Genomic DNA, 25478 nt, shown 5'->3' with positions numbered 1-25478 from the left:
GAGTGGTCCAGTGTACGTTGGGGTTGATCGGCGGGTGGGAGGCGTTTCCGTTGAGGCGCATATCCGGGCGGTGTTTCCGGGTTCCTTTGTCCCTGGTGTCGCAGGCCAGCTCCTTCCCTCCCCCCTCAGGTGGGTTCGAGTGGGGCCTGTTCTGGACTATTCTGGTGGGGCCCAGTTGCCGGGCAACTTTTCTTGTCGCTTCCTTTCCGCCATTATCGTTCTCTTAGGACTTTTTGGGGGTTTCTGAGTTCCGCTGGGGAGGAGGGAGAGAGAAGCCCCTCAGCGTCCCCTGGCCCATCTCGCCCTCATATCTCCCTGTCACAGTTTCTGCCCGTATCGTTGGTAGCAGCATTCTGATAGCGCTGTTATCTATCAGTCATCCCAGCAGATGTTTCTTTTCTTCCTTTATCCTCACGACAACCCTGTATGTCATGTGAGGGTGAGAGAGAGCGTCTAGCTGAATGTCACCCTGGCTGCTGGAGATTTGAACCTGGGTCTCTCAGATCCACCACAGTCGCTGCTATACTGGTTTAAAAATGCATGTTTTTAAAGAAGCTTCCCACAGAACTGCTTTGGAGAACTTTTAAAAATTTTTTAATCTTATGGTTTCTCACTTGCAAGCCATCATTCTCCAAACTGTCAGGTGATGCTGGACTGCTTGCAATTACTCTCTCCTCAGAGAGCCTAGTAGTGCCGATTGTTTCTATTCCAGCCAAAGATTTCTGAGCAGGAATACACTATCTGTCTCTGCTTACTTTATGCCCTTTGCTGTGAAATTTAGAGCAGTTGATAAGATACCAAGGAAATGTGATCAGTTTTTCAGAATAAGGGTGGTTTTGTAGCTACTTTACACTAGTGGAGCATTGCTTGTTTGTCAGTGTGGTTCTTGACAGCTAACGGCATCTTCTTGTGACAGCTTTCCAGTGTGGCATCTCTTTTACCTTGATATGTCTTTTTATGTAGTTATAGAAAGTAAATTCAGCTTTTCCAAATGGCCCAATTCAAGCGCCAGAAGCAGCTGAGAACTGGCAGTCATCAGGGATCCAGATCATTCACAGGTCTGTCATGTGCACAAGTAAAAATACTTATTTCTGCTGTTCCTGTAAGTCAGGGGAGGTGGTGTTTAGCTTCACCATTTTCTCCGTTTCATTTTGTAATGGTGTTTCTTTAGATTACTGTATTTTGACTTGATGTTTGGTGTTCTGTGGTATGCAAATAGTGTAAAAGAGCTTGGCTATTACTTCTTTTTAAAGAGCAGTCCATCCCTTCTCATTGTGACCAGTAGAAGAGTTCAAAAGCATTAAAGGATTTAAAGTGTATTTCCAAGCTGGACACTTTGGGAATCTTGCTTGTGTCTTATTTGTCAGCACAAGTTAATGGGGATATTTTGAAAAGCACAATGGATATATGGATCTTAGTTGAATTCTTGGTAGTAGGGACCTGGGAATCCCCTGAAACTGTTAAAAATGGATGCTTTGCAGGCTGGACACTCTGTCATTGTATCTCACTGAGGTCCCTGCCCTCCTCCCTGCCATTCCCAAACCTCCAGGAGTTTCCCAACCTAGACCTGGCAACCTTAATATAGACTTGCTGAGTATGTTTTTGCCCTGTCTTTATCTGTGTAATAAGAAACTTGTTGCTGTATAATAAATGCTATAGTAACTGTTACTGCAAAATCCAATCTCTCTCTAATTAATATACTTGTATTCAGGGCTTTTTTTGTAGCAGGAACTCCTTTGTATATTAGGCCACACATTTCTGATGTAGCCAATCCTCCGAGAGCTTATAGGGCTCTTCTTACAGGGCCTACTGTAAGCTCTTGAAGGATTGGCTACATCAGGGGTATATGGCCTAATATGCAAAGGAGTTCCTGCTAAAAAAAAAGCCCTGCATGTATTTATCCATTAATTTGCCCATTCATTGGATTCATATCCTGTGTTTTGATATTAACTTCCTCAAAACACCTTCACCAACTTTTAAAAAATATAGAATTAGCTTATTTTCTTCCTCCTTTTCTCCAGTACGTTCCATGATTTCTGTAGAGTGTCCTAGAGATTAAAATTGTGTACTCCTCTTTACTAGGAGCTCAACCCACCTCTTTGCTGGGACCTGCCCCTGGCTTATTAAATCCTCCTATATCAGCAGATATTATCCAGGCAACACGGCATCTTCAGGTATGTAGGAGAGGACTGGCTTTCCTTTGTGAGTGGTCTGAGTTGCTGGAGGGTGAATTTCTGATACCTAAACTGCTCTTCCCAGGGAATAAAAAGGTATCTGCCTGCACTTGAGAACACGATGTGTCATTCAGATGCTGAGGTGGTTCCGGCCACTGCTTTTTTTGAGTTTGTGCCGAGCCACATGTTTTAGAAGCAGGACTGCAGATCCCCCCTGTCATCTCTCTCACTGAATCTTGGCTAGAGGACAGATGAAGACTTTCTATGTGGCTTTCCTGATGCCTCAGGCAGGTGGCTTTGAATTCCCTTTATATCAGATGAAAGCAGAGTTTGCACACATGGTGCCAACTTGGCTCAAAGCCAGTGGGGGAGGAGCAGTAAAGATGCATATCAGGCATTCAAAGTGAGCAAATCTGTGTGTGGGTGCATATGCTGCCCTCCTCTGCCTTTCCTTCCAAACCTCCAATTTCAGCAAACAGCTTAATATAATGTGTCATTTTTAATAGTTCAGTTCTGTTTGCAGTAATGAAGATGGAAGCTAGCAATTTGGTGTTCTAGGGATGAAAAATAGAGCAAATGCTTATACTCCTAAGAAATCATGTGGTGTTTAAGAGACCAGATTAAATCTGTGCAGTCTGGGCAGAATGCAGGCAGCCTTGACCAAGTTGTGCATGGCAAGCACCAGAGTTTGGGAAAAGCTGGGTGAAAGTTAATTGACCACAGTTGCTCCCAGCTTTCCGCAATTGTTCCCACATGACGTGTGGGTTGTAATCTGTTATAGAATTGTAGTTGACCTATTTACTGCTTTTCCGGCTTTAAAATTAATCCACCTGCCATGGAATCATCCACTCTGTAGATCTGAAGATCAGCTCATGAAAACTAGATTAATGTTCCATTCCTTTTCTTGGACAGGTGCATTACATAGCTGTGCCAATCAGCTGATAGCTTAAGCAAGCTAGTCTAATTATGTAGTTCAGGGAAAGACAAATCTTCTAGGGTTGCAGTTGAGAAATGGTCTAACTAAATAATCCAGAGCTGAAATATATGATGTGGGCCTCCCTTTTTTTGTTTTAAATATTAGTGGGCTGGTTAAATCTACTTGATGAGTTGTCATGGCAAGTGTTATGATCACACAGACCTGTTGAAATGCAGAAGTCATATGAACCAGGCCTTTCTGTGTACAAACTGTTTGCTCCAATTCAGCACATAATGTTATTCACTTGTGGTTGCCTTCCTTTGGTAACAGATGTCACTGTTCCTGAGTGTTGCTTCTTACTTTACATGGGAAGCTGCTAGATTCATGAATGTCCGTATAGGACCATAATATTATAGGATAGCTTCTCAGCATTCAGTGCAACCAGGAAGGAAACAAGAGGCCTCCTGAATTAATTCATTTGTAATAGAATTTGAATGTAGTCCAGAACTGTTAGTACAGTTACTATCAGTGATATTTATGTATTTGCTAGAACACATTTGTCCCATGTACTGTTAGCACATAAGCTCCTTGACTGATCAGCTGTTAAACAGAAAAGGGTACAGATGTATTCTGTGACTTGCCTAGGACTCACCAAATGGTCTGCTGCTTGTATGATCAATGAAAGAGCTTCAAAGCATGTATCCAATTTTATTTATTTAAAACATCCCTAGTCTCACCTTTCTCCCAGAAACCTAGAACTAAAGGCTAGTAACAAGCAATAAAACCAATACTTCATACAAACATCAAAAAAAATTAAATAACAAATTTAAAAACCTTGAGTTAAAAAAAAAAGTGAGGTAGTTGAACTGTTACTACTCAGGCTTCAGCCTAAAATAATGGTGGAAAGTCTAGAATTATACTGCATTAATCCAGCGCCTGACAAAGAGAATGGATTAGATGGCTCAAACCTAGGTCATCTCTACCGCATGTAAAGATTCTGCATGCTGACTTTGCCTAAGGACAGTCTATACATGCTATAGGTCTATGGCAGTGTTGTTCAAATATGCAATTTCTTTGGGCCTTTCCTTTTCAGGGGGGAGAGAAGCAGCGAGTTTTTACTGGAATAGTCACCAGTCTCCATGACTACTTTGGAGTAGTGGATGATGAAGTTTTCTTCCAGCTAAGGTGAGTAGAGTGTGTGGGGCAGGGAGGGGGGATAGCAGCAGATGACCAATTTCTGCAGGTGGTCCAAATTGTAAGAAAAATGGCTCTGGATACTGATTTTCTGGTAGTGCAACTAGATTTTTAAATCTCTGAAGTCAGGGGCTAGAATGGCTGAATTCTAAGTGTTTACTTTCAGTTAAGTATTTTAAAGATGTCACCTGCAAAACTAACATGTATGTTTTGATGTCTTCTGTTGTGGGCCAGTGTTGTCAAAGGCCGGATGCCACAGATCGGTGAGAAAGTGTTGGTGAAAGCTGTTTACAACCCAAGTCAGTCAGTGCCTTGGAATGCCTTGAAGGTCCAGACATTGTCAAATCAGGTAATACATAAGAGAACATAAGAGAAGCCATGTTGGATCAGGCCAATGGCCCATCCAGGGGTTTTTGTTCCTGAATGGAGAAAGAAGATTGTTTCCTTCGACATAAAAGATTCGAGTTGACATATGCAAGATCTGATAACATTGAATTCTCCTTGGCAAAAGAGTGGATACATTGACTGTATTGGTTAAGAAGCATTGTTAGTCCTTACCTTTTTGGAATTTTGGACACTGGACATTAGGAAATACCATTCACATGCATTGTATGTAGCTTGCCCTAGGTAAGTTTATTCTTGGATGAGAGATAGATCTTAAGTTCATAGTGTAGCATTCCTATAGTTGCTGATGTGTTCCAAATAGAAGTATCAGTCATTATTTCTTGATGATGTAATGGGGTGCATGTGAACTGCTGATACAGCTAGTCAGATTACTTCTTGATTAGGCTGTTTTGCATCCTACAAAATGGTATACTTATGTAAGAGAAGCCCTGATGGATCAGACCGAAGTTGAACGAGCCCAGCATGCTGTTTCCCACAGTGGGCAAAGATGCCTTTGACTAGGCTGCAAACAGCATTTGTTATTTAGATGTTCTGTACTTCTGAATCTGGCTAGTAACTGTTGATATCTTCCCTTCCTTTCCCTTTCCTTCTTCGGTTTGCTGTGTTGCCATCTCAGTTGGCATTAGGAGGAAATTGGAACTTCCCTACCCTTGTGGCTGTTAGGTGGACTCTAAGACTTTAAAACTTTATAAAGGAAGATGAGTTTATCTTTCTGGAAAATGATCTTGGTTGATAACATCCTTTCATCCCACAGCCTCTTCTGAAGGCCCCCACGCCTCTTCTTCATGTGGCTTCCTTGGGACAGAAGCAAGGCATCCTGGGATCTCAGCCCCAGTTGCTGTTTCAGCCTCACCGAATCCCGCCTCTGTTTCCGCAGAAACGTAGGTGTTAACGCATATAGTGTTGGGGAGGTATAAATGGTAGTGAGACATGATAGGGCACTATAGCATTAGAAATCTAAAGAATTTGGAGGCACAGTGATGGCGGTAGATTTGTGAGTTTATTTGAGAAAGTTGGGGTGGTTTCTGTCCCATCTTGGTGGAGTGGAGTTAAGCATCTGGGGTGATCCCCTTCGTTCTTTGGGCCATGAGAGCAGTCTGTAATCCTGGCCATCTACCTTAGTATGGGCCAGTAGGAGTTTTGGGATGGTATCAATGTTTGTGGGGGTTTTTAAAATGTTGTTCACCCTGCTTTTTGAGTGTAAGATATAGATTGTGCGTGAGTTGGGATGTGCTGGTAATGACAATCCTAGGTAATCTCATGGCCTGGCCTAGAAGCTTGACTGGATGTCCAAGAGGTAGAAATAACACCAAGTGTCTTTCTTCACCAGCCATCAGCCTCTTCCAGACATCTCCATCCCTCCACCTGGGTCATCTTGGGAGATACACCGGTCGGGGCCCAAAGGGCAGGCAGGATTCAGGCAGATGGTAAGGTCAGCGAGTGTCCTTGTACTGGCAAAAAATTTCCCCTTCTCCTGATATTCCCAGGAATAGCCTTTCCAAGGAGCATTTTAAGCTTGAACCATCTAGACTAGGAACATATATATGTACAAATCAGTTTTGCCAAAGCTCATCTCTTCTGCTCCTTCAAAGCCTTAGGTTTTCTCTAGCATGCCCTGTTGAACAAAAGAAATCCTAATGCTGCACCCTGACTACATTCAGCCAGGATATGCCACATGCCTTTCCCTTCTGTCTCTGCATGCTGCTGCTGTCTACCCAACCTGCTGACTTGTAATGTTGTGGAAAGGTCTGAGTTGCAGCCTCAGTATTGTTCCAGTCTTTCCCTGCTCTTCAAGAGTTTGTGTCATCATTAAAGAGGTCTCTAGCCTTATTTGGAGCAGTTCTGGTTTGCAGAGCAGTACACTTTTTAATAGTTTTCTGCTAGATCATTTATGATTAAAGCTTGCCACAGTTCTGTAGCTAAACACATTCCAGCCTTTCTGCACCTTAGAAAGGTTTTTGTTCTCAGCACTGGGAACTCTGGTATGAATGATCAGTAATGAAATCTGTAGCTCAAAATCTTACTGGTTACAGTTCGAGGTCCCATATGACTTTTTCCTGAAGTGTGGGTTTGGGTAATCTATTTCGGCATCCCTTCTGCCATTCTCTTCTAAGTTACTGAATGATGGTGCTTCTTAAGAGGCTTAGCACTTCAGTTCTGTGGCAGGATTAAGACCGTAATGGCCACTGTGCTTATTCCACTTTCAGGGATGACTTTGATTCCAAGAAACGGAAACAGAAGGGTGGTGAACCATGGGGAGTGAAAAAGCCACGGCATGAACCACCCCAGTACCGGGTCCAGTTGGCTTGCTACACTGTGAACAGGTGAGAGCAAGAGCCCAAAGGGTCCATTGGTGGGAGCAAACAGAATGAAACTGCAGCTTGGCATGGGTCTTGGAAAATGACAGAGGACCAGGCTGTGTTATCAGGCAGATGTGTAGTCAGTGCAAGAAAGTTGTTTGTTTTAGATACAGAGAATCCTTTGTTTTGGGCCTTGCAGGCCACTCTTTCTTAAAATACTGACTCTGTTTCCAGATTCATTGGCAAACCTGATGTTTTCCTTGATCAGCATCCAGGGAGCTCAGGTTTTTTTCCTAATCTGTGACCAGAACTTCAGATTATCCTTTGAAAGGGCAATGTAGGAAATACATTTGTTTGCATTCCAAAATCTGACACAGGTGCCTCTGTCTGTCTTTCCAGTCCCTTCTGTGATGCCATGGAAATCTTGCGGCGTTACAGCAGTATCCAGTTGCCCAAGGAATTCTATGACGTCCGCCTCTGCTGGCTGGACACCTTTCCGCTTACTCAGCCACTAACCCTCAGGCACCCCAGCCGTATCCAGGTGGCTAGTCCTACCGGAGAGGTGCCTCCGACTGAGGAGGGCACTGCTCAGGATGCTCAACCAGAGGACTCCAACTCTATGTTCAGTGCCAAGGTGAGAGATTTGGTGCCTGCCCTCTTAACATAAAGAAGCTTTACTCAGCTTTATTTTCTCATCTGTTTGGCTTAGGTAAAATGAGAGCCAGTTTGGTGTAGTGGTTAAGTGTGTGGACTCTTATCTGGGAGAACCGGGTTTGATTCCCCACTCCTCCACTTGAATCTGCTGGAATGGCCTTGGGGTTAGCCATAGCTCTGGCAGAGGTTGTCCTTGAAAGGGCAGCTGCTGTGAGAGTCCTCTCAGCCCCACCCACTGCACAGGGTGTCTGTTGTGGGGGAGAAAGATAAAGGAGATTGTAAGCCGCTCTGAGTCTCTGATTCAGAGAGAAGGGTGGGGTATAAATCTGCAATTCTTCTTCTTTGCTACACTTTAAATGTTTCATATTTGTAGAAGGCTAGCTTAAGGCTTCAGCCTTTCTTTCCTTTGTAGATGATATTTAAAGGCCAGTACAGCCTTACCCTTATGACCTGTGATGTAGGTCAGTAACTGAGTGAGTGGAGTGGTGCCCCACTTGTGCTGAGTGCAGTACTTTACAGATTCACCTAAGGTTGAGTGTCCTTTTGTGTTTGTTTGTTTATACCCTGTTTTTCTCCCTAAGGGAGGCCCAAGGCAGTTTACAGCATAATTCTTCCCTCCTCCATCTTACCTTACAAAAACAGTCCTGTGAGGTAGGTTAGGGTGAGAGAGAGAGTAACTGGCTCAAGGTCACCCAGCCAGGCTTCAGTGGCAGAGTGGGAATTAAAAAATCGTTCTCCCAAATCCTAGTCTGGCCCTCTAACTGCTTTACAATATTAGCTTTAATTAATAGGCTGAAGTTGCTGGTGCCAGAGCCATAAGAAACTGGGGACCAGGCAGAGGAGTCATGTCCACCAGCTGCATCTTCACATGAGAGATAAGAGTGGTGGTAGTAGTAGTAGTGGTTGTTGTTATTATCTGATTCATAGCCTGACTTGTGGACCCAAAGATCACCCTGGGCACAGTGCTCATCAACATTTTTAAAAACCTTAAAATTATTCAAACTGTTACTCAGTTAATGATTGTGTTGGTTTTGATCACTCGATTAAATCTGCCTCATCATCATCGTAATTATCATATGGTGGTGTGTTTTGTATAGCCAGGAGATCTGAGGATTGTCTGACAGCCGAAGTTCTGACTCTGTAGCACTATGCACCACTCGTGTGGCAAGCTAGTATTGTTGGTGGGCTGAGAGAGCTCTGAGAGAACTGTGACTGACCCAGGGTCATCCAGTTGGCTTCATGTGGAGGGGGAGTGGGGAATCAAACCCAGTTCTCTGGATTAGAGTCCTGCCACTGTTAACCACCACACCAAACTGGCTTTCAATTTCTATATAAATGTCCATATAAATGAAAACATAGTTATGCAGGAGAGAGTGATGTTCTTTCCGTCTTCAGATTGTCAGGGCAAAGAGAACTTTGGAAGAGAAATTCCCTATTGTGTGAGAGAGAAAGGGGAAGTCCCCTTTCAAAAAAGTGCTTTGCCACCCATGGTTTTATAAGTACTTCACACTGAAAATCATCAGCATTTTATTAAAAAGTTCTGCCCAGAATGTTTTCTTAAAACAATCAATAGATTTTTAGCTACTAATCCACTGATTGTTATGAACTAAGACAGCCAGGGAGTATAGTCAAAAAAACCAAGGTCTCATAAAGAACATCTAGTTTTCCCTCAAAGGCCTTGTTTGGGTTTTTTTTAAAGGGACATCATGGTGGAATTTAGGGGAAGTTCTGATTTTCCCGGTTGTGCCACTTTGCTTGAATGATGCTGTTCTAATTTTGGCTGTTTACCATTCGCTTCAACTAACAGAATCACTTTGAGGCCCTTTCCAGCTGTACCCTTTCCAGCAGAGATGCCAGGGATTGAGCCTGGGAACCTTCTATGTACAAAACTTGTGCTGTCCCACTAAGCTGTGGCCTCTTCCCCAGTGTAGGTTTTGCTGCTGTCTTCTCCAGGCATAGAAGAATTCTACCGTAGTTGCTTGCTATACATTGAAGATTCCAGTGACCAGAGGGAGAATCCCGAGCATCCAACAAAGCAAATTAAGGTGAGAGTCTTTTCATTCAGAGGGAGGGAGTGGAGATGCATGCTAGAACTGAGCTCATGTAAGAGTATAAGAAATAATAGGAGATTCATGCTAGTGAAAGAACAGAGTGATTCCAAGCATGTCAGGAGTTTCAGAAACAGGGTTAGCTTGGAGACTAAAAATATGGTTCAGGCTAAATGTTTAGATATGAAGGCTGTGTTGTGATTTCATTTTTGGTTTCTGAGATGTGGGTGTGTATATCCTCTTGGGATCTGGACTGACCTTTCCCTCCCACCTTTTCATTCCCCCCCCCTCTTTTTTCTGGGATATCAAGACTATCACTAGAGACAGGATGCCAGATGGCATACAGTAATATATTTTTAAAATTGCCTTTGGAGCGATTGTTTGAGGTTAGTAATAAGTTTATGTCCACGTCAGATGGAACTATTAAATGTTGTAAGGACAAGTCCCCTCACTGCTTGCTTAGGAGTATTAATAGCCATTTTGAAAAACTGTATACACTCCTTTATGTCTCTTGCCCAACATCACACCTCTAATTTAGGTGGGCCACTGTTCCCTTTTGATAGTCGGGATGACAATGGTTTGTCTGTGGCTGCTGTGTGAGTTCATGTCTGAGCCTGGATGTGAATTTGGGTATTTGTCCTGCACTCCATATCTAGGACTGCACTGGTTCTCTTTGGGTTTGTAAGCTTCTTTCTGTGGCATCCCTTCTTCCCTGATAGGGACAAAAGTTGTTCTCAAGCATGTTGGTCCGAAAGCAAAATCAAAATCCAAGAACCCGGTCCATGAAAAACATTTTGTTAGGACCAACCAAAAAAATACAAGACAGTGTTGCAGGCTTTTGAATTCACCAAAATTCTTCATCAGGCTGGATGTTACAAAACAGAATTGACTTTGCACCTCGTACATCACCTTAAATGTATCTTCAAAACTGTTCATGCAATGACTACTGAGTGATTTCTTTGCTCTTGGCCTGCAAGTCAGCTGTGAGGCTTGGTTGGAGTTAGAGAGGTACAAAGCAAATTGCCGACCTTGTTAATTTCAGTGGAGAGGCACAATCTGTTTTTTCTTGTTCTCAGAAACCAGGGTGCAGGAGCACCACTTTAAAGCTACATGCCCTGCCCAGCACAGCGATGTGAGCAAGAACAGGTCTTAAAATCCACGGACTGAAATGTACCCCCCTCCCCCACATTTTGTAACATCCTGCCTGATGAAGAGATCTGATGAACTGGAAAGCTTACACACTGTTTTGTGTCATTTTTGTTGGTCCTAATAAAAGATATTGCATAGATTGGGTAATTAGCTTTGGTTTCAGCAGGTTGGTCTGTGTGAGAAGGCTGGTAAGCAGTTCATCTGGTTTAGACTTCATGGCCTCTTGGTCTTCCATTCTGAATCTGTGGTGGTGGGGCAGAAGGATGTTTCAGCCCTCTGTGGAGCTGTCAGTGCTATCAGTGCAAAAGAAGTGGTGCTGCTGAGTCAGATATGATTTGGGCTGTAGACAGCCTGGATTAGTCATAAGAGTTGGGAGACTCAAGGTGTCAGCAATGATGACCCAGTGTTTTCTTTAACCCTGCTTTTCTCTCCCCTCCCCCCTGGCAATCTGGATGGAGACTGGGTAGCATATCTCAATTTCTCTTCCCCTAGTTCTTGCTGGCAAAGAAAACAGATGAAGCAGTGCTGATTGGAGGGGAGTGGTCCCCGTCTCTGGATGGTCCTGACCCAGCCACAAACCCCATGGTTCTGATTCACACGGCAATTCGTTGCACCAAAGCGCAGACTGGTTTGGACTTGAGTGCCTGTACCAAATGGTGAGTGTTCCTCTTCTGAGCTGTGCTTTTGAAAGCCACCCTAATTTCTCTTTGTCAGGATACAATAACAGGTGGATCTTTTTTAGGCATATACTCACGTAAACTGTCTTCCTGGCAGGTATCGTGTGGAGCCAACAGACTACCTTCAGGAAAGCATTCCGTCTCCTTCATTCTGCCCATAGGCCTGGCTCCCTTTTAGGAATACTGCTTCTAAAAGATTCAGTTGTAACAGCTTTGCTGTAGCCAGGGATTCATCACCCACCCGAAATCTTGTCAGCTGGGTCTAGCAGGTGGTTTGCTCTGAATTAAGTAGAACATACTTGATTAAATCTCTCTGACTTGCTGCCTAAAATCGAGGAGTCAGAATAGATGCCTATATACATATGAATTTGAATGAGAATCTTGAGATGAAGGAATGAAGCCAGAAGTCAGTGTTTCAAACAAACCTCTCTGATCTTGGAGGAGATGGCATGTGTAGGCATGTTTCTTACATGAGTGCCATAGCAGCCTCTGGAGTGACAGGTTGAACATATGACAGTGGGGAACTTGGAGCAAATGAATATGAGCCAGGATTTAATACTCAGTGGTAAGAATAGGCACAAAGCGACTCACGCGTCAGAATTTGGCATGAGCTTGGTCGGAGTCCCTGAACCAGTGTTCAGGGAAGGTGCCTTCCCTGAACATTTACTGGACTTTTGTCTGGTTCGGCTGTTTGAGGCAATTCAAACCTAATAGCTGAGTGGTGTGGGGTCTGCAGCTGAGGTGTTGTTGAAATGTCTGTGAGCCATTTCATTGGTCTTTTACTTCAAAGTGTGTGCATGTGTGTGGGGGAAATCGAAATGGACTGTGAAATGGCTGCTAGCCATTTTCACCTCACAGCTGGTGGGCAGATCCACCTCATTGTTAGCTGAAACCAAACAGTGAAATGGCTGCCAACCATTTCAACCTCACAGCTGATGGATGGACCCACATTGCTGATGGGTTGAAATGGCTGCAAACTAGGGAAAAGGGGGAACTGAACTTGCCAGACTGACTTGGTTTGGGTGGGGGCCTTTTGGCTCGGTGCAGTTCAGGGGCCACCCCAAATTGAGTTTTTTAGGTTCACGCCCAGCCCTACTCAGTGGCACATAGGGCACCATTTTGCTTTTCCTCTACAATCTTGACTTCTCTGCTCTGTGAGATGCGCAGTGGGGTAGAGGATGTAATGTCTTGTCATCAGATCAAACAATGCCGTGTTGTGGCAAAAACATGAGGAAGTTCAGCAACCAGAATTTGAAGCATTTGAGTCAGTTTTTAAATTAAAAATTAAAAGAAAAGAAAACCAAAGCACAGCTTCATGGGTCGAATTCCAGAAGCAAAGGACATGATTCTCTGCATAGCTCAGTACAGGTTTTTGTATTGCTACTGTAGAGACAGTGGTTAGAAACTAAAGCTGATTGGATTTGGTTGTTTCCATAGCACATAATGGTTGTTCTATTGGTCTAAGCAATTCAAATTACCTAATGCATTCTTATAGCTGCTTTTTCTGATACAGGCATTGTACCAACAACTCTGAATAAGTTAAAGCCACAGCAGAAATCACTGAGTCAGCTCTCCCCAACAGTCTACCTATGTGACCAATTTCTTTTTTAGCCAATGGCGTTTCTTTTGCTTTCTACAAACTACAACTTTTCAGGAATGTAATTTCCTGCAAATTACCGCTTGGCTGGGTTGACCACTAGGTGGCGGTCTCTTGTAATGAGTTTGGTGTTAGAAAGAAATTCCTGAGGGGTAGCCCTGCTGGTCTGTTACAGCAAAACCAAAAAAGAAACTTATGGCATCTGAACAACTAACATTTATGCTACTCTAGGTTTGAGAGAAGGTATAGCATATCCCTGTGGTGCAGAGTGGTAAGCTGCAGTATTGCAATCCAAGCTCTGCTCACGACCTGTGTTTGATCCTGGCAGAAGCTGGGTTCAGGTAGCCAGCTCAGCCATCCATCCTTCCGAGGTCGGTAAAATGAGTACCCAGCTTGCTGGGGGTAAAGTGTAGATGACTGGGGAAGCCAGTGGCAAATCACCCCGTAAAAAGTCTGTCATGAAAACATTGTGATCACCCCAGAGTCAGAGACGACTGGTGCTTGCACGGGGGACTACATTTAACTTTCTTTTTTTATAGCATAGTAACAAGGAGACTGGGTAGCTGCTTGTTCAGATTTCAGCTCCCTTACCAAGTGGCAAGGGTAGGGAGGGGTAAGGAAGCTATAGTTACCACTCCTCAGCCTCAGTGCTCCATTTGCAGTATAAGGGTAAGGAAGCTGACCTGCCATACAGGGTTGTAAGGAGATAAATTGTCTGAAGTAAGAAGATAAAATATGTGAAATGTTGTTTTTGTTAGTCTTGAACATACCACGAGGCCACTTTATGTTCTGAATCTCATTTTTTTTGTTATATGTTCAATGGAAGTGTTTCAGAGACATACAGAAAATGTGTTGCGTAAATATGGAGGGTCTGGGAACTCATTTAGCGTGTTTTTCCACAGAAGTGTCCTGCAGCTGGGTTAGTACTATCCAATACCCCAAAAAAGGAGAACCGTCAGTTAAAGGCAGCAAAACCAAGATGAGGGTTACCGGAAGTTATGTCTAGAATTGTATAGCTAGGAAACCAAAATTATAGCCTGGAATTAAAGAATAACTAAAATGACTTTTTAACAAATCACTGGAAACTAGGAGAAGAAGTGGCAGAATGAATGTGTGTGGTGAGGGGTGTTGAGTGTTGTTGGCCAGGTTGCTGCAGATCAGGGAGCCCCACCTTAAATGTCTTTGACAGAAACAGTCCCAATTCCCATGCCTTTCCCCCATATTTTTTTCAAACAAAAGCCTATTTATTTTATTTTGTTCGACTTATACCCCTCCCTCCCCCATATACAGGGCTCAGGGCAGGGAACAACATTTCCAATAATGGCATTCACAGTCAGGTTAAAATTTAGAGAATTTAGTTTAAATTAGTTTATAGATGGCACATGAGGCACACATCTTAGTGTCCTTTTCCTTTTCCCTGTGTGAGGAGAAGGAAGGAAGGAGCCAGGCTAGATGGGAAATGGTGGCAGTCCTCCACCATAGGCCTGGCAGAACATCTGCGTCTTACAAGCCCTGCAGAACTGCATTAGGTCCTGCAGGGCATGGATGTAATTCGGCAGAGAGTTCTACTAGATTGGCACCAGGGCTGCAAAATTTGGTAAATGTTGGTGTGCACTAAAAAAGTAGCTTACTTCATGGACAAGGCTTCAGTGCAGGTGCTGTACTAGAGGCTGTATTCAGTCAATGGTGATGAAATTGCTTCTGGCATCCTCTGGGAGCAATGAATAACCTCTTGTCTTGGCCTACTGTTAGGGGGACGGGAGGCTGCTTCGTTGAGGGGAACCAGAAATACGTGAATTTTTTTGAGGGATTAATATAAGCGTTATTACCGAGAGGACTAGTTGTTCTGTACACCCAGGCATGAGGCTTTTCGCTGGTGCCCTGAGCCCAATCTGTCAAGACATGTGCCTGGCACTGGCCTAGGAGAGCTGCTTCCAGGAAAAGCCCTTTCGTTCTGCTATCCTCACCAAGAGCCGTGTGTTTCCTTGGAGCTCCGGCAGGTTCTTTTGCACGTGAGCTCTTTGGAACCAGCCAGGACTTCATGAGAGCAGATCTCCACCCAATCAACACTGAGGAAGAAGCCGGAACCGGGAGCGCATTGGTTTGGGTCGGTTGCATCATGGCTATATATAGATTTCTTGTGCTGGGTAACCATGGCAACTGATCTTATTTTGCTTAAACCTGGCTGCGCATGTGACTTGTTTGGGAAGCAACAGATGAGGGAAGATGGAAGCTTCTGGGCTTCTGAAGCTTTGCCACCTGTTGAATTCAGTCTTGGGTCGGAGCGCTTGTTGCTCAGAAGCTCACACCGTCTGTTTGCAACATTGAGCAAAGCCAGACTTCTTTTGAGGGTGAAGTCCAGTGCTGAGGCAATCGCAGTGGATGAGCTTGCTGGACTGGATTTGTCCCTGGAGGAGAAGAGGGTTGTAGACCAAAACCAGCAAAGCATCCTCTTCTCTTTTCTTAGCTGTAGATTCCACAGCAACAGTCAACAGTGGATATTCTTGGGACTGGCATTCTTTGGGCCCATCTGGCTCACTATGACTGTCTCCACCTTGGCTGTGAAGCTGTGCTTCTCCAGTGGAGTTTGCTTGAGTCTCACTAGGTGAAGGGTCATTCCACATCATGATTGCCAACACATAATTCATATAGGCGTTTGTGTTGTTGAGAATTGGGATCAGTTGTAACTCCCCTAGCAAGTGTGCATAACATGTGAAAACATTCCCCCAAACAAAAATTCCTTGTGATTCCTTGAATTGGATCCCAGAGGTTTAGAAATTTTTATTTGAGCTTTAAAATGGTAGCCAGGTCTGGGTAAGAGGGGCATTTTAAGCATTTCTTCTTATTTACAAAAACTTGATCTTTCCCAAATTGCTCCTTCAAATAAAAAAAGGTTTGTGAAAAATATCTGTCTTGACACAAAGTGCTTTATAGTGGGATTGATTGGGATTTGTGTTACAGGACATGTGCCACCTCCTGAGCTGTATTTTTGGGTGACCTGAGCAAGTGAGCTGGCCCACACGCTCCACGGAGAGGCAAAACAGCCCTTGGTCCCTGACTACCACCATTCCATTCCCTCCTTTTCCCCTCCACTCTCATAGTCCTTGAACTATAAATCCAGAAGAACATGATCTCCAACAAGGCATTCACCATGCATTTAGACTATGTGAACTGTCTTAATCTATATAGCAGTCCTGTTGCAGGAATTGGGGGTTAGTTAAATTTCTGATTCTCCCCCCCCCCCATAGAACTTTAGGCAAGAATCCTATTAATACTTACCAACAAAAGTAGCAACCCTTCCTCTTCAGAGAAGATTCTTTGTTTTGGTTTTGTCTCGATTCTTCAACAGCTTCTCATAGTCTCTTTCCCTTCCTTGCTTTTGTCTAGTAACCAGGCAATCTAGTACTGGAGCCTGAGCAGCATCCCATGAAGCTCAGAACTTTTATATGTTTTCATTAGTTGTGTAGTCAATCTGCATGTAGAACTTTGCCTGCTCTGCTCACCTGAGGCCTGAGTTGAGAAATGTGGAGGAAATAGATCCTGATGTTGTCTCGGCTACTGCTAGGGGCTTGCCACTTGATAGATAGGACTAGAGAGTACTTGGGGTTCATTGATCTTTTTGCTATGAGTGCATCCAGTGGAAGAGTTATGGTGGTGCTGCCCAAGCAAAAGCCTCTCCCCTGCCCCCCCCGCCCCCCCCCCCCCGAGCTACCAGTTTTTTCTTCTTCTGGCCTCTCTGGGAGGCCCAGAACTGTAGCCAGGCAGGATTTGGGCAGACTTAATAGGGCCAGTGTTCCCGCTAAGCTGAGTTAGTGTGAGCTAGCTCACAGGGTTTTAGCCTCCAGCTCATACATTTTTGTCTTAACTCAGGAAAAATGGCCCCAAGGCAAACTAATTTATGCAATTTATGCAACTTTAATGCCAGTAACTCATGAAGTCAAATTTTTGCTCAGAAGACTCCACAGCTTAGAGGGAGTATTGAACAGGGCTGTGTGTCCAGCTGAGAAAGGAAACGTCTTGATGCACTGGACCTAGAAGCTGTGCTCTGCCTGATAAGACTGAGCTTTCACTGGGAAATGCTGCATTTGTGTCTTAACTGTCTGGCTTTCTACATTTTCTGTACATCAGGCTCCGATTTGCCGAGTTCAGGTATCTGCATGAAGGAAGCCCCTCTCAGCAGGAACAGGTGGTGGTCTTCTTGCCGGACATCTGGAGCTGCATGCCTTCTCTAGAGGAATGGGAGGCCTTGTGCAAGCAGAAAGCTGCAGAAAAGGCTCCACCACTCTCAGAAGAGAAAGTAGAGATGGTGAGAAGGGGCTGGAGTAAGGTGGAGGGAATAACCTGAGTAGAAAAATCCAACTAGAAGCAAGGTGGGGGTCTTAGAGTCCAAATGGGAAGCGGAATCTAATCCAGCCCATCTGGAAGGACTCAGAGGGGCAGTTGGCTTGCATCTCAGTTCCTGGCTCTGCAAGATCATCCCACCAGTGAAAATGGATTGTTGGGATGAAAATGTTTCTGCCCCTAAACAGGAAGTTGAACCTGAACAGGCCTCCAAGCCAGCTGCTGAGGAGGAGACAGAGGTCAGCGAGCAGGAGGGAGATTCAGCCGAATCTGCCCCCGAACCAGCAGTGGAGCCTCCGGCACCTGAACCAGAGGCCCCAACTGCCCCGCTAGAACCTGCCATCATTGCTTATCCCCAGCCAGCCCTGCAGGGGGGGCAGCCCAGCTGCATCAACATCTCTCTCTACACCCTGCTGGAGTACAGGCGGCAGCTGGAGAAGCTCTCCTTTGAGGTAGGCTTCAGTTCCCACCCTTGGTGTCTGTAAAGGGAGGCTGGCTTGCAAAGCCTGCCCTGACATTTTCCTGTCTCTTTTGCCACTGTCAGCCCATCCATCCTTCTGTTTAGCTTAGCTTTAAGTATTCTGTGCTATTTTCTGGAAGGGCAGATGCTCAGGTGAGCTAAAGAGCACTTGTGTCTCCTAAAAGGAGTTCAAGGAGTTGAACAAGCAAATGAGGAAGCCTTTGATGACCCCCACATGTTATGGATGCAGATTTTCCTTCTGTTTTCCCTGTCCTGGCCATGCGTTGGCATCAGGGGAGCTTGGGAGGAGAGGGTGGCAGTGGTTAAAGCAGCAGCCTGGTTTAGGGGTCATATGGTGGTATGTTCCTGGTGCTGTGACCAGGGTGGTGGAGGAAGGAAAATGGCAGAGGTGGGGTAAGAAAGTGGGCAGCTGTAGCGTGAGGGAGCAGAAGGTGACCTGCTGCTCCTGAGAGAGGAAGAGGAGGAGAATTTTGGTAAGTATTGTGGGAAGTGTGGGCAATCCCACAGGGAAAGTGGCAAGGTTAGGGGATGTGGTTGGAGAGGACAAAAGAGGAGATGATGTGGGGAGAGGTGTGCTGCTGTGTGGATTGCACCTCTTGGCCTGATGGCCTCGTATATGGTGTATGTAGGCTTGCCTTTTGGTGTTCTCTCCTGTTGTCTGAGAGAGGCCTTTGCCTCTTACTCACTATTGTCCTTTGCTGTTTCCACTCCTGAGGTGGCAGTGGTGGCAGAGTTCTTCCAGGAGATGCTTCAACGGGATTTTGGGTATAAGCTCTACAAGGCATTACTGGCCCTGCCAGAGAAGGAAGAGCCTCTGGAGGCAAAGAACCCCGAACCGGAGAAAGCAGCTGATTTGGAGAAGGAGGGAGAGAGTGAACTTAAGGAAGAGTCTAAAGAAAATCTAGGAGCAGAGGAGGCACCTGCCAATAACCAAGGGGATGCTCAGGTGAGTCAGCATGCCTCCCAAGGCCAAGGGCTCTCATTGCATGAGCAGTAGGAGTCCATGTGAGCTTCCCCAGGCCAGAGCTGAGTGCGTGCCGTGGCTTTCAAAACTGTGTGGAGGGGTTGATGTGCAAGGCTGTGTGTGTTCCACTCTGACCTAGGATAACTGAAAAAGGGCAGAATGCCATACATACATGAGAATGCCTCAGATTTCATGGTAAACAAGCAAGCTTCTGCCTCTTATGGCTGTGAAGAGAGACACTGGAAAGTGTGTGATCAATGCATGCTGAAACCTCAAAACCTAGATAGATTGAACAAGTTTTCTGGATGTAGGCTGGGAGTGATGCTTCAGCCGCTTGCATGTCCCTGTGATGTTCTCTCTCTCTCTCACGGCAGAGAGCAAGCAAAAAAACCAAGCGGAATAAATTATGTAAATTAAACGAAACTGTGGGCACTTGCTTAATTTATACATACCACAGAATTTTGATTGCCTGGGGATTTGTTTTTGTGTGCAGGGTGTACAGTGTCCTTTTGATGATGTGCTGTTTTTAACCTCTAGAAGGAGGACAGAACAAACATGGAAGAGAAGCCTGCAAGTCAAGATGGGGCCAACACACCTAAGGAGAAGATCAGTGGGAGTGTCAAAGCAGACTCAAAGGACTCTACAGATGAGCTGTGTGATCTCAGCCTGGAAGATGACTTGCTGCTCCTGAGAGAGGAAGAGGAGGAGGATTTTGGTAAGTATTGTGGGAAGTGTGGGAAATCCTGCAGGGAAGGTGGCAAGGTTAGGGGATGGGGTTGGTGGAGGAACTAGCACTGCCTACAGACAAACAGAGAAGACAAAAGATTATATTGGGTAGTTACCCTAACCCTAGTAGAGAAGGCCAGGACTCCTGGGTCCCTGTCTTTACCTTGTTTTGTTAAACCAGTGCCATATAGTTTCCCCTTCTGCACGGTACTCTTGGTGCTTTGAAGGTCTTCAGAATGCACGTTATGTTTAGCCTGGCTTAGTGCAGGTGGTCGTTTTGCACCAGTATCCAAAGCAGGCCACATCTTCTTATTTTACAGGTGTTAAGTTGGAAGATGCTGAAGTGAGATCAGTTGCATCCAATCAATCAGAGATTGAATTCTCCTCACTTCATGATGTGGTCAGTAGACAACTTTCTCCCCCCCCCCCTTGCAATCTGTTTTGGATCCTTTGGGTTAGAAGGTCTGGAAGTTGTTTGTGGTCTGTTTTACCCAGTGTTGTTGAAGATCCAATACCCGGTTTCCGAGGGCCACCACCCTTAGTTATGGAGGCAGTCCTCTGATGCCAGGAACGTTTTTGTCTTGTGGTCAGAGGAACACACTTTGCATTGGAAGACTGCCTCTGCAGTAGACTAAGATTTTCAGGCAAGCAGAAACAATCTATAGGATTCGTGCTTCAGCTTTTGAGGAACTGTCACTAATTTAGCAACACAGTCCAATTTTGATATTTGGTAAGGAGAAATGGCAGCTTGCAAGCTAAGAATTGTGTTGCACAGTAATGAGCTAACAACTTGTATTTACCACTGGGCCAGTTTATCCATTCAGGGAATATGGTGTCTTTTGGTATTTTGAACTTTCCCCATAGAAGTTGTCCTTTTGCCATCCAGTATTTCTTTCTACACACATGGACTAGAAACCTATTTGTATAAGACTTGTTTGTATTCTCAAAAGGCCTGAACAGTTTTGTACTAGGATCTGCTTTTTGCAGCGTGTAACAAAATCATGCAAGTTTCTGTTCCAGAAGTTCCTGGAACATACTATCTTATATTGCTTGTCCATGATAAGAAGGTTTGTGGTTTTTGGTTGCGGGCAGCCCAATCCCAACATAAGTGGTGGCCAGCCGTGGCGTAGCTGCCGCGCTGCTAGTAGATTTCCTGAGGACTTCGGCACGCTGGAGCATGGGGAGGGGAGAGGTGTAGCTTGCTGTGAGGGAGACGGTCACCATGGCAATGCCGCTGGTGTAGGCACGCAAGGGAGGCGGAGGCAGCCGGAAGGGAGGGCCAGCCCCACCCCCCTTGGCCAGTCCTGACGCATGCGCCGCGGCTCATGACAGTCAGGGATGAGGAGAGGCAGCCCCAGAGAGTCTGATAGCCATCCCCAACCCGCCCTCCAACAGAGAATGGAGACAATGATCTGCAGACCATCAAAGGCAAAGGAGAGACTTCACACCAACATGGGGAGGGAACAGGAGTGAGGCTGGACATGCGCGCACGAGAAGCCTGGCTTGGTGGCGAGGCAGGGGTGGGGGCAAGACAGGCTCGCACGGGACCGTGGAGAAGCCATCAATCCCCTCACACCCTCACGCTGTCAGAGACTCTGCCAATGGCAGGCAGACAAGTACCATGTGCAGGAGTTCACTGTCATAGACAGCAGCTGGAATGTGTGTCTGGGAGTGAGCAGCCCAGCAGCAGACACCTCCACACCCAGAGACCCTCCCCACCCAGAGACCCCCTTTGCTGCCTTGACGCCCCCTGCCATGTGCAGGAACACCTCCCCCGGAGGCCATAGAACTCAGAGTGCGAGTGCATCAGCCCCTCCCTTAGTGTCCTGCGCACAACAGCCCTGTGGGGTCAGGTAGGCTGTCAGCCCGGGCAGGCTAAGGGGCAGCACTCCCCTCCCCTGTCCAGCCACAAGGGGGGCAGCATGGTGGCTCATAGACTGTCTCCTCCCCCAAAAACCAAGTCTACCCACCCTCCCAGGCATTCCCTTGGAGAGGCCACTGATGGGGGGGGGGCGGTTGCCCAGGGAACATGCAGCAGATGCCAAGCAGGAGAGACAAAAGAGGGCACAGCTCAGACTTTATTTTTCCGGAACAGAGTGCAACAGTCTCCCTGGCACGCACTGGGCAGTCTCGCCGTGGGTGGGGCACCATTCAGAGTGGTGGGCAGAAGCAGCTGAGGGAGTGGGGGGACGGTGGAGCGACACACGCGAAAGCCTCTGTGTTGAAGTCCCACCTGCAAAACGGAGACAGAGATCAGGAGCACCTGCAGGGGCGGCAGCTGGAAGAGCAGGCTGCGTTTCAGCCGAGTGCTATCTTAAAGGGACAGTCTCTGACCCACCTCCCCGCATTGGGGCAGCTGCCACACTTGCCCTTCCAGGGGTTGGGAATGCGGCAGAGGGCAAACCAAGGGAAGGGAGCAGGCGGCAGCACAGGGGAGCGGGGACAGCAAATGCCCCCTGCCGGAGCCCACTGCCTAGTTCAAGTGCCAGAGACGCTCACACACCAAGTGGTCGAGAGCGAGGGGAGAGGGAGGCTGGGGGGGACAGTGGAACTTACTCAGCCTTGAGTGACAATCCTCGAATGCAGAGCCACCTGTGGAAACAAGAGCAGTTAGTCCCAGGGGAGAGACCTCTCTCTCCCCCTCGCAAGTCAAAGGTACTGTCAAAGCAACCGCCTGGTGCAAAACCCGTCACCAACGTGCCTGCCTGTCCCTCACTCTAAGTCTGTATGGCTGGGAGCTTGCTGGCAGAACTTCCCACCATGCAAACCTGTCCACAGCTACTAAGTTGTGTGAGGCAGAGCGGAAGTAGTTCTAGGAGGGGGGTGCGATTGGGTACCGAGGAGGGGGCTCGCCAGGCCGAGGCATGAGGGGATTGATGAGGCAATCACGCCGCTCCCTAAGGGGTTTGCAGGCTTCCACAGCGGTGGAGGCAACCTTTGTTTTTGGTTTCAGTGAGTGCCTATGGGACACGCTGCTATTTTCGCTGACATGACATTGCACCTCTCGGGGGGGGGGGCATGTCATCGGCCAAACTGCTCAGGAAGCAGCCTAAGCCTGGCCACGCCCCCACCCCCTCCTCCGCCTGAACGCCACACTCTGCCTCACTTCTGCCCGCACTCGGGCACAGCCCTCAGGCACCGCTGCCCTCAGGTGGAGCGGTGCTTGGGCGGCCCTCCGCCCACGTAACTCCCCTCCACCGTGGCGGTGCACCCTTTCTGTGCTCACGTAGCGACTCGTCTGCTCCCAAAAGACTTTCCGTCCCCCCTCTCTGGATTGTGTGTACTCTTTCTTCTTACTAGTCCTGGACCAATTCAGGTTGTCAAAATAGTTTATTTTCACCCAGAGGCCATTTGGATTCATTCCAGGCCACCTTTCCACAGAACATACAATGCAGCTGAATGTCACGTAGCATCAGAGAGCTGGTGTCTGGACCCTTATCCTTCTTGATACTAAATTGGCAGTTTTTAGACCACAGAGAACTCTATCCTTTCTGGTTGATTATTGAAATCTGTGGTGTAGGATTGGGGAACTGGCAGCTTGACCATTCAAGCACCACTCTATGTGTTTTCCTCCCCAGCCCAGAGAGTTGGACCCGAGTGCTGTATTGCCACTGGATGCCCTCCTTGCCTTCGTTTACTTTGACTTGAATTTCTGTGGCTATCTGCACCGGAAAGATATTGAAAAGCTTCTTCTAACCTTGGGGCTGCATCTCTGCAAAGAACAGGTGAGCACCAGCCCTTTAGTTCCCTGCTTTTCTGATGGTTTGAATGATTCAGGGATGCAGACCATCCTTTGACTGGCTGGCACTGAGGGCACAAGGATCTACGTGTGGCCTTTCCCATTGCCTTTCATGAAGGGGGGTATCTCATCTGGTGGCAGGTGAAGCGCCTGGTGAACAGGGTGGTGACGCAGTTCGTGTGCCGCTACTGCAGCCTACGCTACAACCGGCAGGAAGGGACTGAGCCAGGTCCTGACGAAGAGCCTTTAGGTAAGTACCAAATCTGGACTGGGGGAGGGGGTGGGAATGTTCAGTTGTACGGAAGTGGATGCAGGGCCCACATTTTCAGCTAGAATTCCTCCCAACAACCTCTGGCTCAGCTTCTACTCTTCTGGTCCTAGATTAATAGTTTCTGGTTGTCTTAAGTTACTCAGCATCCAGTCGCATGCCGTGCTGGAGAATAGCTCCAATGCCCACCCCGGCACCAATCCCTTCACTCCCCTGGCAGCTCAGCTGCATGTGCTGCCCACTTCCTCTGCAGTGGTACAAGAGCTCAGCTGCTGATGCTGGGTAGGAGAGGCTTCTTCACACATCTGATCAGCCCATCATTGAGAAGTATGGGCAGCTTCTCTTTGCGCCAGTGGTTCTCTTTTGCACTGCAGGAGAGAGTAGGACTTCCTGCCCAGCAAGAGGCGTAACTAGCCTCTGAACAAACATTGCTGCCTCATCGCCAGACTTTTGTTTGCTCTGTCCCCTCCTTATTCACAGATACCCACCCTGGAAATTCACAGATACCCACCCTGGCAAAGATGTAAATGCTTGAAGTGAGTATTCCACAGCTGAGTAAATGTTCTTGTTCCTGTAGGGAACCTTGCCTTACTGCCCTCATCAGCCTGGCTTCCCAAGAGTACCACCAAGCCAACTCTGGAGACTCAGTCTGGCAATTTGGTTTCATACAACGGAGCTGTCCTTAATGTGAGCAAACTGTTGGAGAAGGCAGAGCAGACGGAAAACAGTCGTCTCTATCTGGAGAACAAAATCCATACACTGGAGCTCAAGTTGGGTGAGAGAGACGTGGTCAGGGTTGTTGCCTGTTTCTGTGGAAGATGACCCCAACCTGAATAATATTCCCAAGATGCTGGGCTGAGGCAGAATTTGATTGGAAGTTCCTACTTTGCTTCAGAGGATGGTGGAAGACAGGAGGGCCTGGCATGACCTTGTCCATTGGGTTGCAAAGAGTCGGACTCGACTGTGCGACTGAACAGCAACAACAACACTTTGCTTCAGCCCCATAGCAAATCAATGAATACCTCAATGGCACTTAGAACCTAGACTGGGGGTGTTGAGCTCATTTGTTACGAGGGCCGGATCTGACATAAATTGGACTTTGTGGGGCCGGGCCATGAGTTTCGTAAAATGTAATGCCAGATAGCAGAGATATAAACTTTATAAAGGACACAGACAAACAATTAAATTTTAAAAAAACCCTTAAAGCATGCTTAGAACATTAGCACTCTTGCAATATTTTGTTTATTTAACAGTCTCTGATTACTGACAACTCTTGCTCTGAGGAGCCTTGGCCAATAGAAGGAAGAGAGGCTTGGCTCAATAGCTCTGCTGTGCGATTGAGAGAGCCTGACAAAGCAAGCTTTCCCTCCCACCCCTTCTTCCCCAAGGGAGGAGCCTCAGCCAATGGAGAAAATAGAGGCTTTGCTCCATAGTTCCTGTGTGATTGAGCAAGCCTGGCAAAGCAAGCTGTGATGCAGAAGGAAGCAAGAGGGAGGGGGAAGGAAGACAGGCCTGATAGGCTCCCTCTGAGGGCCTGATCCGGCCCTCAGGCCGCATGTTTGACACCCCTGTCCTACACCTTATCAAAGTGCCCCCCAAAGAACCTTGACCAGAAATTATTTTCTGGATGCAGGATTTTTTAGATGCATGGGCCTAGCTGCTGCCTGTTCAGGAAAATCAAGCAAGGGCCATTAGCAGCCTTCATCTTAAGTCCCCGGAGGCCAACGCAGGCAGCTGTGGCAAAGAGCAGGCTGGAAGCATAGCCTTAACACCTCCAAGCAGTCTGTCATGCAATGTTCCGCCATGTCTGGGGTCCCAACTCAACTCAGGCAACAAGTTTCATTG

The 25478-nt window shown here is 46.7% G+C and overlaps 1 protein-coding gene across 2 annotated transcripts in view; it reads left to right on the top strand.

Moving 5' to 3' along the window:
* Positions 1 to 25478, top strand: part of CCAR2 (cell cycle and apoptosis regulator 2) — a 29724-nt gene continuing 4246 nt past the window's right edge. The window contains exons 1-19 of one of the 2 annotated variants that reach the window (XM_060251660.1): positions 1 to 129; positions 970 to 1058; positions 2083 to 2174; positions 4184 to 4275; positions 4519 to 4633; positions 5444 to 5570; positions 6020 to 6116; positions 6897 to 7013; positions 7389 to 7623; positions 9575 to 9688; positions 11333 to 11496; positions 17243 to 17420; positions 17644 to 17907; positions 18652 to 18882; positions 19438 to 19615; positions 19947 to 20026; positions 23205 to 23351; positions 23507 to 23615; positions 24211 to 24408. In XM_060251660.1, coding sequence (XP_060107643.1) covers positions 992 to 1058; positions 2083 to 2174; positions 4184 to 4275; positions 4519 to 4633; positions 5444 to 5570; positions 6020 to 6116; positions 6897 to 7013; positions 7389 to 7623; positions 9575 to 9688; positions 11333 to 11496; positions 17243 to 17420; positions 17644 to 17907; positions 18652 to 18882; positions 19438 to 19615; positions 19947 to 20026; positions 23205 to 23351; positions 23507 to 23615; positions 24211 to 24408 — 2605 coding nt within the window. In that variant the 5' untranslated portion in view covers positions 1 to 129; positions 970 to 991. Of the gene's footprint in view, positions 165 to 969; positions 1059 to 2082; positions 2175 to 4183; positions 4276 to 4518; positions 4634 to 5443; positions 5571 to 6019; positions 6117 to 6896; positions 7014 to 7388; positions 7624 to 9574; positions 9689 to 11332; positions 11497 to 17242; positions 17421 to 17643; positions 17908 to 18651; positions 18883 to 19437; positions 19616 to 19946; positions 20027 to 23204; positions 23352 to 23506; positions 23616 to 24210; positions 24409 to 25478 lie in introns of both variants that reach the window. The other variant, XM_060251661.1, reaches the window with a different exon arrangement.

Source organism: Heteronotia binoei, chromosome 12, assembly GCF_032191835.1.
Source record: "Heteronotia binoei isolate CCM8104 ecotype False Entrance Well chromosome 12, APGP_CSIRO_Hbin_v1, whole genome shotgun sequence".
NCBI classification, from domain to species: domain Eukaryota; kingdom Metazoa; phylum Chordata; class Lepidosauria; order Squamata; family Gekkonidae; genus Heteronotia; species Heteronotia binoei.
Note: the sequence above shows the minus strand (reverse complement) of the source record. Positions and strands in the feature narration are given on the sequence as shown.